At 28.5% G+C, this 13,117-nt stretch overlaps 1 protein-coding gene across 2 annotated transcripts in view; it reads right to left on the bottom strand.

Annotated features, from left to right (window-relative positions):
• The window catches only part of LOC142333063 (pancreatic lipase-related protein 2-like), a 51,819-nt gene that overhangs the window by 2,088 nt on the left and 36,614 nt on the right, over positions 1–13,117 (bottom strand). For both annotated transcript variants that reach the window (XM_075379884.1, XM_075379883.1), the window contains exons 7-11: positions 9,460–9,582; positions 7,060–7,199; positions 3,315–3,462; positions 2,238–2,367; positions 937–1,125 (exon numbers count right to left, since the gene is read on the bottom strand). In XM_075379884.1, the coding sequence (XP_075235999.1) occupies positions 937–1,125; positions 2,238–2,367; positions 3,315–3,462; positions 7,060–7,199; positions 9,460–9,582 (730 nt within the window). The remainder of the gene's footprint in view (positions 1–936; positions 1,126–2,237; positions 2,368–3,314; positions 3,463–7,059; positions 7,200–9,459; positions 9,583–13,117) is intronic.

Raw genomic sequence — 13,117 nt, forward strand, 5'->3', positions numbered from 1 at the left:
ATGTGAAATTAAAATTGTAAATATTAAAAAAATTGTGTGTAATTAGTTGGCTAACAGAAGCCTCTGTGACTTCTTAATATCAAAGCGAGAATGTAAAAAAAAAAATCATCCAAATGCGTATAATTTGCCTAACTCTGTATTGCTATATTGAAAGTCAGGATGGTGTAAAAGAATCATTTATGATTTATAAAGTGAAGTAAGACCTGATTTTTATATTTTACACTAATAATGTTATTTTTCTTCTTCCCCATAAAAAAATTATAAAAGTTTTATTGAATCACATGTCTCTCAATATATGTAAGTTTTAATTTTAATTCAACTTAATAGTTCAAAATGCAAAGTATCACTAATGAAGGCATTTAAAAAAAAAAATTATTTTAAAAATACTTAAAACTTTTAATAACATTATTTTTTTTCAACCATTGAGATCTGGTTATTTACAGCAAGATATAACAAAATTAGGACAAACAACATGATGCAAACAGATTTTTGGGATTCCAGAATGTAAACTAAACCAGTTTCCTCCCACTAGAGGCAATGTAGACAGAACTGTTAAATAAGTAAGCAAACAAAATATGTCTGCAATGTGTTTTTATTTATATTGTTGTGCAATATAATCTTCAAAAAAATATTTCATGACTCTGTTGATCAACTTTTCATGAAAAGTTGCTTGTACTCGAATGAAATTTTTTTTAAATTTAACTTTATCCACTAAGCATCTCAACCGATAGTTTGGTTTCTTATATAATTACCAGACAGAAAGAGAGTTGTCTTAGTACAGTTTCAAACGTGCACAAAGCGTCATCCTTTTGAATACCAATAAACAAGCAATAAAGAGTAGAGAAAGGGGATGGCTCAATCCTCCTTAAATGTAGTCTAAAAAGTGAAAGTTTAAAAATTTGCCTAGCACCCAATTTTTTGTTTGTTAAGACTTACCTTTGACGTGGTTCATCAATGGTATCCACATGAACTTCGTGCAGGTGTATTAATGTTTTTCCAAACCTCCAAGTTAATATATTCATGGTCATTCTGTGCTCCCATTTTAAAACTGCTGTTTTTATTCTACCAACATTAATGCCAGCAACAACTTGACGATGTTTACTACCAGGTACAAAATGCTGTTCTCTAAAAGACAAAAAAGTATACGTTAATTATAAATAGGTAGGACTAATTATACATTACTTTTAATAAAATATTATTTGTGCATCACAAATAAATTCTTTGAAGGGTTTATCTTGTGAGCCAGCCGTTTGAAGCAAAAAATTTCAATTTTGTATCTCATTAAGGTTTGTTTTTTGTGTTATTCTTGAGATTGTTAATGTTTAAAGAAAACTGGTATAAATTATGGAAAATTACAAATAAAAAGTTGTACTCTGTTTCCCGCTACAGAAAGCTCTTTCTGTATCCTAATCCCCTAATAACCAAAATATTTTCTACCATGTGGTTTGTGCCTACATTTTTTAGTATGATGAACAAAACAATCTGAAATTTTGTCTATATAATTTTAATGAGTTTTAAGTTTCAATTGCTATGTCTCTTAACCTTTTCAGACCAATTTAGCCTTGGAACTGTTTATGTACAGCGTCAATTTTAATTACAAAATCATTTTATATGGCATCTAAGTCTGTTATTTTGTTTTATATTCACAAAGGAATCAGTTTTATTACACAATTTGAACTATGTTTATACGATGTAAAATGGTTTATTTAGAGTAGAACGAATATGACCATTTTTTCTCAGAAATGTGCTTGTGTGTATGATTATTATGGATTTATTTATTATTTACAAAAATAGCTTAAATAACTAGCAACATATTGATGTATTGAAACACATAATAAATTATGATAAACGGCACACAAAAAAAAAATGGGATTTGTGGTCATAAATACGTCACTTTTACTTGAGATCTATAAATATCTTTTCTGAACTCTCCATCTTCTTGACCATGTTTAAGAGTAAAAAAATACCCAATGAGAAACTTCAAGGCCTTCCTGGCAGTCAGCCCACCCAAAATTTCTTAGGAGTTAATAAAATATAAGTTCAAATGAATTGCTTTTCTTTTAGATATCTACAGCCATTTTAAGATAAGTCTCAAGTTTCCTTTCCTTGAGATAAACCTTTACTCATCCATAGAATTATAATGTATGCAAGATTATCCAATTGACTGTGTAAACCATTACATCACAACCCAAAGGAAGATATAAACATATTTTACACAACATTAAAATCAGACATACCTAAATAAATTGATGAATCCTGTGTCTCCATTAACGCCTTTTAATTCTATTGCAAATAATCCTATTTCACCACCATACTCAATACTTTCAGTTGAATTTGAAATTATAACTGTCACCCTATAAAGAGCACCTAAAAGAAAAAAGAAAAGTTCCAGCTTAATAGATTTTACTTTAATTTTGTTTTGGTTCAGGTCAGACTTCAATGCATGACATTTTTTGTGTTTATGTCCACTTGTAGCAAAGACCTCTCTCCTTCATTCCTTTATATCTCGTGTATGTTTCCTTTGGTAACTATGAGTAATATCTACTTTAAAGCTAAAAACTATGTGCTTTTTCATGCACCCACATATTTAACAAAATAAAATGTTTGTGAAGAGCTGTGCTCTGAAATATATAAAATATATCCATTGGTAGAAATAAAAATAGATTAAATTACAGTATTTTTTTAAATGAAAAGTACATAAAATGTTATTTCATTAATAACTTCTGATATTTTCCATATATATATATTTTTATTATTATTATTGAATTATTATTTATTGTACAAATTTTTTTGCAGAGGTTAATTTTAAATAAATCAATATATTTAAATTAAAAAAAAAAAGGAGATGAAGTCGGATTGGAATCAATGAAAATAAGTACCACTATGATATATCATTGAAAAGCTCTCAATGAGAGCTTATTACTGTGATTAAGAAAAAGTCCATAATCCAGATTTTTTGAATTTTGGACACTTGGTCCAGTCGATTGCAATCAAAAGGGGAGGTGCATAACTAGATGTTACAACAATCCAAAATTTCAACATCCTACAGCTAATCATTTGAGTTATACGAGATACACTCGTGTAGATTTCTAAATGGATTCAGGGATGGTCAAAATGAATATTTCTGTTGAAATCTGAAAACCAACATTTTTTGCAATCACAATACTTCCTTTACTTTGTACAAGGAAATAAAAATTAATATATATTTTATGCATACAGAATATCATGAAATTCTCCCAGGACTTTTATAACCTATTCTACTCATGAAAAAAATGGTAAAAGTTCATATAAACATATGTCCTACTTAAACTTACGGCAGAAAGGTGCTTCAGATTGAGTTATGGTAAAAAGTTTTACCATACTTCTTGAATATGGAGCATCTATTATACCGAGGCCAGCCTTTTGACGTTGTACTGTATGAAAAGAGTTCATTCCAAGGTGAGCACAAACTCTGTTATCATCCTGTAATAAAAAATGTAGTAGTTAATAAATAAAATTACATCATCCATATAAGTAATTAATAAAAAAAAATATTATTCAATGAATTCTAATATCTGACTTTAAAACAAATTATGTAGAATCAAGTTTATGGAATGAATATAGAATAATAAAATTTCTAATCATAGCAAAAGAAGACAGCAATTATGCTACAATCTATCACTATTTTTCAGGACAGAGTTAAAACATCAATTTATAATCTACTCCTTATATTATTGATGCAGTAATAAAATTTAAACTTAGTTTTCACTAACTTGGTGACTTCAGTTTAGTAAATTATTAATTTACTGAAAATTTGTAGCTTGTTTCTTTTATAATCAATTATTTTAATTTAGAATTATCCTTCATATGATAGTATAATCGTTTTCTAAATATACTTTGAGTTCTGTAATTGCTGTTAATAATTTAAGGTTAATAATTTCTACCTTTGAAACAAAATTACTTTTACAATTAAATCATTCGGATCATTTAATAATCAATGAAAAAAAAATATATATATATACTATTAAACAGAAATTCTGGTTTTAATTCAACCAATTGACTTTTTGTTTTAAAGGTCAACATGCAATTTGCTTTTAAAAAGTTATTCAAAAAATATACAGTTAAAATCTAATGTATTTATAAACATTGTTCTGAAAGCTGCTTAAAAGTTAGCCATCAACTGAGGAAACATTTTTACTTGGTTGTCTTATTCCTAAATTGACAAATTTGTCAACTTCACAGAAGAAGAAAGAATAGTTTAACATTTATTTCAGTTTCAAATATGTCATTAAATCGCATTTACAACATCCACATAACAGTGTTTTCTTTATTTTTGTATAAACTAAAATTTTGTAAGAGTATGTTATAGATTAATTTTTTTAATTAACAATTATTTTATATGTTCTCTGTATTTATATCATAAAACTTATATCTTGTCTTCTCAAGAAATTACAATGGTGTCCCAAAAAATAATGCACAGTTCATCAGGATTCAAAGAAAATTTATTTGTACATCAGATCAAGTTTACAGCCCTTTAATCTAATTTCTCCCATGTGTGATGCATGCTCACTAATGGTTTGGCAGCTTTTGGATTCCTGTAGAAGACGATCTTTGTTGAGGTGCCTAATTCCCTGGAAATGGCAACCGATAATTCTTTCCCACTGCTAAAATAAATTGTTCTTTCAGCTTTGGAAATTGATTTAAGTTTAGCAAACTCAAATCAGGATGTATGGTAGATGATAAAGTGTTTCCCAAGGATAGTCAATGAAAATATCAATGACAGAACTTGCAATATGTAGGTCCACATAGTCGTACAAAATTGACACACCATTGTTGATCTTTTCTAGACGCTGTTTTCAAACTTTTGGTCCCAAAACCTTCTGAATGAAGTTTCTGTAGTAATAACAATCACACTAACAACACAATTTATTACTTTGTATCAATTATCACCCTCTTCATTGCAAAAATCATCATCTGCTATACTTTTGACTGCATGCAATGACATTTCTTTGGTTTCAGAGAGTGTAGATTCTTCCAAACACTGCTTTGCGACTTCAGTTCAGATTAAAAATCATGTAAGCATCTTTCATCAATAGCAATTATTCTATTCAAGAATTGCTCACCTTTCGTGTTACATGTACGCAGTTTTTGTGTAATTTTAAGACATATCACTTTTTGCCACTCATTCCGTTAGAACGTACCTATCATTTTGTGATCTCTTCTGTTAAAATATGGTGTACTGTAGATTTAGGTATTCCAGTTTGATTTTCGACTGCGCGCACTGTCATGTGAAAGTCTTTGTCGATCACCATGGCAACAATAATGATGCTTATATTCTCTTTAGCAGTAGTGATCAACCAGAGAATGGCTGATCTGCTATATTACTTCTGCTCTCCCTAAACATTTTCTGTAATGTTGCAATCTACAATACTATCACCACACATTTTCCCAATTGATCAATTATTGGCACATTATTGCCTCTTAAAGTTTTTAATTTTGATATCTGTGCGTTGCTCGAATTTTGTTATACGACCTGAGTTCATTTCTGCCTCGTCTTCGTACTGCACTGACATTCTTATGCACTTAATATAACCCAAACAACTTATATGGTGTACTTCATGACAGTTCAGGCTACATACTTCTGTAAGCGGACCCATGTCTTCGTTTTTGCATGCACACACACAGTCCGTTACTTTTGATTCAACCCTCAAACTTATTAATCACATATTTTTTCTATAATTTTTTTATTTTACATATAAACTATCAAATTTTACAGTTGTAATGCACTAATTTGAAATAAAATATTTTTGTTTTTAAAAAAAAAAATCTTAATTAAGCAAAATATCTAAAAGCAAAAGTTAAATACTAACTGTACAACTCATGTCTATGTGTTCGAACATGTAATCTTTGTGTTATTTCTAATTATTTAATTAGTTTGTTATACTTCAATTACTTCTTCTTCTAAACTGTTACTTTTTATCTTAAGATCATATTTTCTAGTTAGCTGAAATTTAATCTTTAAGTCAATTTGAACACTTAATATAACAATTTAAGAATATATAAATAATATTCATAAAACGTTACACAAACTTAACATGAACATTCAATGTACAACATTAACATTCAATCACACCATTACTATGATGCGATGAATTAGCTACTCAATATATCATGATGCAAGATTAGCACACTATGTTTGTGAACTTTCCTTCATGATGAGTACAAAATTTTTTTCAGTTAATTTAGAAATTAGCATTCATTAATTTAAAAAAAGTACAAGTTTTTACTTTTATTCTACAAACACTTTAAAAAAACACGCATTTTACAGTGTTTTGTCAACATTATTCATTTGCTGTATGTTATATCGTTTATTGACTAAATTATTATTTCTTAATTTTTTTTTTTACATTATTTTCTCAACTCTACTGATGATGACTTAACAATCAAAATGGTCAACTATTTTTGAATTTTAAATACATTTGTTTTTATTCAGCTTTTAGTGTTTTCTGGTTTTATTTTAGGTTTGCTTCAAAATAAACAGAAACTCTCAAGAATAATGCAGAATATAATATTAAATGTAAACATGAAATGGAATTGTTTTTGTCACATATTTTTTTTATGAAAATCTTTAAAGAAATTCTTTTGCAACTTTTAGTTATACTTTAATGTTGAATTTGATCACTAATAGCAGTATAAAAGATATTTTGATACAAATCAATTAAAACTTTTAATTTGTTTTTCTCAAATGTAGTTTCGTACCCGTTCTACAGAGATGCCTCAATAGGTTTTTGGGTTTATTTATTCACCTCACTATTGCCACAGAATCTGAACATATAACAGCACGTAATGAACAGTCACCTATCTCGATTACTTATCTGTCATTTCTGATGCTAAGTCAATGATAATCATTATCACTACATTAGGCATTAGTTGCATGTTAATATTGGAAGTAACATGGCTTCCGCCATCGCATTATTTTCTAATACAAAACAAATATCGATTAGTCAGATGGTAATCAAACAATTCGTTTAAGTAAAGAAATATCTAGAAATAACTTGAATTTATGAATAAAATACTTACATCACAATCAAAACATTCACCAGCAATAAAATTTTTCCACGAATCACACTCAACAGCTAAAAATTGGCATTGTGTATTGACAGATTCAGTAAAATATTCAAGGCTACGAACATGATCGCAACCCAAAAATTTTCTAATTCCTGAAACAAATGAATATCTAATAAAATTTTAATGAATTAGTATGCCTTAACAAGTAAAATAAAATTTATTATTCTATACTAAAAAAGCCGGCAAAGAATTACATAAGTTGCCTGGCTAACTTGAAAATTATAACTTCACCAGCTAAGCCGGTCATTCTTTTTTTCAAATTTTTATGTAAAAATATTTATTTCTAATTTTATGATACATAGTTAAATAAATAAATACAAAAAAAAAGATTATTTCTATATTAATGGAGGATTTAATGAAAGATGAATATTGTTTGTACTCTTGTTCTTTTCCAAAGATATAAAAGAACAGTAAGTGAATAGAGAATGACTTTTGTTGATATGTCAATCAATTGTTCCCTATCCTTGACACATATTTGTATCAACTCTTGCAGTAATTCATCTAAGGATTTTCCCAGATTTATCATTTCTTCAAAATTATTAAGTTTTAATTATAAATTATTATTAATTAATTATTTAAAGTATATTTTTTTAAATTATTTTAAAATTAAAAAAATATTTTTTGTTACGACAGACCATTGGAGTGGGATGGGCAAAAAAATGTTAGTGGTTTGATGGTTTGAAGGCCACTTTATATTTTATATTGAAAATACACATGCAAGAACAAACCATTAACTTCTTTTCAGAATCAAGATACAGCTAAAAAAAGAAAAATATATAATCGGTTTTTTTGGAGGGGTAAATATTAAATAAAAATATTTGATAATTTGTGATCTTGATAAAAAATCGTCAACTTTTGTACGGAAACGTTTTTTCTAAAGTGACCCACTACAGATTATAAATGTTATTTTAGCAGTAACTGTCTAGTGTGTTTGAAGAAAATTGTTCAGTGGGATCAAAATTATAAGACTAAATACAGGCCAACATACACACATACATAAGCACAAACATCCTTAGAACAAAAATACATTTTTTGGACTTGGAAGCATCAAAATAAAAAGATTTTTGCAGATTATTTACAATTTATTTAAATCTATTTTTGTTGTTAAATTTCTTTTTTATCTCCTTAAAAAAGGAGATAAAAACTTAAAAAGAAGACTAATTTTTTTTAGATTTTTTTTTTACCATTATATTTTTTCTTGTTATAGCTATAGCAGCATATTACTAAAGCCAGAAGAGAAAAAATACATATTCCCTTACAATCTACCAAATTTTTATCTTTAATTGTTGTTTATTATAAAATTTTTAAATATTTATTTGTTTAATAACAATGGTTACCGATGAGTGATAATGAATTTTGCAGCATGTGAAAAATGTCATGCCTGACTGGGATTCACACCCAAGACCTACCGATGAAAGGGTGATATGCTATCACTTCGCCATGGAGGTTGGTGTGGATAATATATCTCTAGTTGCTCTATTTCATGAATTTTAATATTTACTTCTAATGGTAGATTATTTTTTATAAATTGCTCCAGCTACATTAGATATTTTTGTATAATCTCATTTACTTTAATAATGTTTACTTTAACCCTAGAAGATGTAATCTTTTATTTCTGTAATAAGCTACCTTACGCATTTTCTATAAAAATGTTCTTGTATTTTTTTAAAAACTGCAGGATGATTTCATATTATTTTGTTCACACATAAAACAGAATTTTTTTAATGTTTTTTAGCACATAAGTACGACTGAAAAGAAGTAAAATAAACAGAAATAAAACAACATGATAATCAATACTCATGAAGACTTGTAATACTATAGCACTGATAATTATTGACCCAAAAGAAGGAGAGAACGTAAGCTCTCAATCGGTATTATAACAACTGAATGCAAATGATCCACGTGATCAAAACATGGATTATTGTTAAGTGACAACCAGAAATATTTAATATTTTTCTGAGTTCTGTTTAATAAAAAAAATTTAAAAGAATATCTGCAGACCAGCTGTTCTGAAATAATAGAATCCATGCTGTTCGATTAATCTTCTGCATTTCCTCTATTGATTATTTTGAATCCATGTAATAGGATTCAAAATAATCAACCGGGTTGTTGATAAGGACGGAATGAATGGATAACTATAATAAAAAAAAGGAAAAAAGATATAGAACATCATAAAACTGAAAAGGAAACAAATTTACAAGTGAAGAAGAAAAAAATAGAATGGACCCAAGAAAGAGAAATTTCCACAATAGCAATGAAGAAATTTGCCGTGGATAGAGACATGAGGTTAGTTTCCTGGCAAAAAAAAAAAAAAAATGGCAAACAAGGAGAAAAGGAAGATCTAAAAATTACCTTTAATAAAACTATTTTTTTCCTGCTGAATATAATTCATCATTCCTTTATCACATCCAGGTTGATTTTCTCCACCGTTTGGATAAAAATCTAGATGTCCGATCGGTTCATCCATACCTAATCCTAAAAAAAAATTTTTTTTTAATTTAGTAATGTATATTTAAGAAATATTTTTCTGGTTAGCAAAACTATAAAAGATATGTTTATTAAAGGTTGAATTTGGTGATTTGCTGTAGAAGAATTTTATATTGAAATTTATAGTAGAATAATAAAACGTAAAGAAAACATTGAAATGCAAATAAACCTTTTTTGTATCTTGACTTTACTAGACAATTGTATTGTTTTCATTTACTCCTATTAAATTTGTTTAATTTGAGCCATGCAAATGGCATAACATAAATAAAGTGACATCTACTAGTCTGACTTAACAAAAATTACACGCATAATATAAAGTGAAATAATATAATATAAACATAATATAAAATTATACTTAAATAAAAGATGTTTTCCACTTAAAACACAAAGCACTAAACGTAGCATGACAACACATTTATAAAAACATTATGAGTTCTGAAAAATGATAAACTAAATCCCTTACAAACAGATGGTTCAGCAAAACCTGGAGCTTCTCAGGGGAGTACCATTTTGAAAATTCAGGGGTGTAAAGTAAGATTAAATAATAATGGCCAAAGACATGTTCAATGAACTGATTCCTACAGATCACAAAAGTAAATAAGGAGTGCAGAGTGAAGTTCATTGCGTGCTCTTTTGGTAAATTATAAACTAAGAAATTTATTACATCAGTTAATTACTTTATACATAATCATAAACAATTTTAATAATTAATAAATAAAACATTATAATCTATACTATTATATAAAGAGGAAGAGGGTTTTTGTTTGTTTGGGGAAACAAAAAAACTACTTGAATAATTGCAATCAAATTTTTAATCATGTTTTTTGGCTTAACTAAGAAGATTTTTAGATATATTTCATCTCAAAAAATCAAACTAGTCTGATATTCAAATACTAAAAAAATAATACAATTAAATTTACATTAAATAAAATATTAATATAAATAAACGTTTATTTAATGTAAATATTTATTTACATTAAATAAATATTATCCCTGCTAAAATTCCTGAGAAATTTAGGGCTTCACCCAAAACTAGTCAAAATCATCGGACTAACACTAACGGATACCAAATCCAAGGTTAAATTCAGGGGAGAAATATCTGATCCATTCGACATCAAAACAGGACTGAGACAAGGAGATGGAGTGTCACCATTTTTATTCAACTGTGCCCTTGAATTTATAATACGGGATTGGAAAAAATTAAATAAAGACAACGTTAAAATAGGAAAAGGTATCTCAGTAAATTGCCTAGGCTTTGCGGGCGATTTAGAACTATCCCAATTTGCGGACTATCCCAAAATATAGAAGAGGCCAGATACCAACTGTCAACACTGGAAGAGATTGCAGGAAAAATTGGTCTAAAAATTTCATACAAAAAAACCAAAATTATGGTGAGATCCACTATGCATAAGCAAAGTAAAAATAAACAATAATGACATAGAACTAGTAGAAAACTTTAAATATTTGGGGGAAAACATCACACACAACCTCCAAGAAAATCCAAACTGGAATGAAAGAATAAATAAACTCGTCAAAGCCACAATAAAAACACAAAATATCTATAACAAAAAATGCACGTCCATAAACACAAAAATAAGACATTATAACTCAGTTATTCGACCAGAAATACTTTACGGATGCGAAACCATATTTGGACCGTACCAGACAAGGTTTACCGACAAACTGGAAAAGATTGAAAGACAGATTCTACGACGATGCATCAGGAAAAACATTAAAAAAGACAGGATTTGGAGAATTATTCCAAACGAAGAGATTTACAAAACGATCATCCCGATAACTAATAAATTTAGAAAGAAGAAAATTTCCTTTCTAGGATACATTTTCAGAACGGAAGAGACCAGACTTATCAGATGGATAATCGAACTTTTCTGGAACAAGAAAAGCAGACCGAACTGGTTATATGAAGTACAGAAAGACATGGAGGAATTAAGACATACCCCATGAAAACCTAAAAACGAAAACCGGAAACTATGAGAAATTAAAAAATAAAGAAACAAGATTCCTATCAAAACCCAAGAAAACAATAAGCCGGGTATACTCTGAACAAGAAAGGGCAAGAAGATCTGAAACCCTTAGAAATTACTGGCAAAAAAGAAAAGCTGAAAAACAACAAATCAGCAAGAAAAGAAAGAAGTTGCCAAAGTGATCCATTATGGTCTTAAAAGAAAAAAAATGTTAAAAAATTTGTGTTTAATTATAATGGGCCTCCCATGGGGGGCTGCGTGTGAGGCTAGAGTAATGAAGTATGCGAGCATCTCGTGCGAGGCTAGACCAATCATCACCATCAACTGGAACAAACAGGGTGTCCCTGGGGCGCTGCTTTGGGAGGTACAATGGGATGCTTTTATAATATCACTGCAAACAATCATCCCATTTTTAGAATTGAAACGGCATATTTGTTAGTAGATTGAAGACTAACTTTTGTGTACATCAGTTACACTCTCAATCTAACAGATCATGGTTATTCAGAAAAGAGTGTTGCATAGTCTTATATGTATACATATTTAAACAAAATCAACTAGATAACTTGTTTTATTCTAAATTAAGATTTTTCTTAACATTTTAAACTTTTTCTTCTACCTCTTAGAAATGACACTGACTAAATGTAATCTAATTCTCTCATAAGGTCACCCAAGTGTTCATTTTCAAGACTGTTCTATATTTTGTTTTTAAAGAATTCATAGCAGAAAATCCACGTTTGCAGTCTGTGCTGGGTGCTTGAAAAATTCCCATAATGTTATATAGAAAGGAAAGGTTCAGAGTTAGTTTGAACAACGATTAATGTATCGCTAAAAGTCTTGAACAATCCTAGTTAGTTTTCTCAAGAATTGTAAATTTCAATTCTTAATATTTGTTCCGTATTTGATCTATATCAAGTTTTTATTTGCCATAAACTCAGAATAATTTGGAAAGCTGTAGTATATTTTGCTTTCAAAAATCAAAATAATTTCCTGATTTATAATAATTTCATTATCAAATGCTTGCCGAACTTTTAATTCTTCGTCTGGAAATCTGCTCTCTAAGTGAACATACACGTTCATAAATCGAATTATAGCTGATGTGTCAGTATCATTTGAAATTCCAGTAATATTTTGTGTCCCAAATATTGATTTCTCCGTTATTTAACTGTAATTTTTACATACTGATAAGCATCAATAACTGTTAAATCACTTTTTTGTAGATATTTGCATAAGGATGTAAGCTCATCTAATATATCTTTCAGAGCAAATATTGCTACCTGATATTGTGAATTAATCAGAATTTTTTAACAATATTTACAAATGGGGTCATTGTATTTTGCTATCTGACTTATACTATACTCAATTATTGTAAATGGGGTCATTGCATTTTGCTATCTGACTTATACTATACTCAATTATTGTATCATAATTTTTTACAAAAGCACCAACTGCAAAATACCTGGATGACCATTTAATAGTTTAAATGATATAACATCATGTTCTAACGCTTGAGCAATTCTTCAAAATTTTTTTAGGTAAAA

Source organism: Lycorma delicatula, chromosome 12 (genome assembly GCF_047948215.1).
Source record: "Lycorma delicatula isolate Av1 chromosome 12, ASM4794821v1, whole genome shotgun sequence".
Taxonomy (NCBI): Eukaryota; Metazoa; Arthropoda; class Insecta; order Hemiptera; family Fulgoridae; genus Lycorma; species Lycorma delicatula.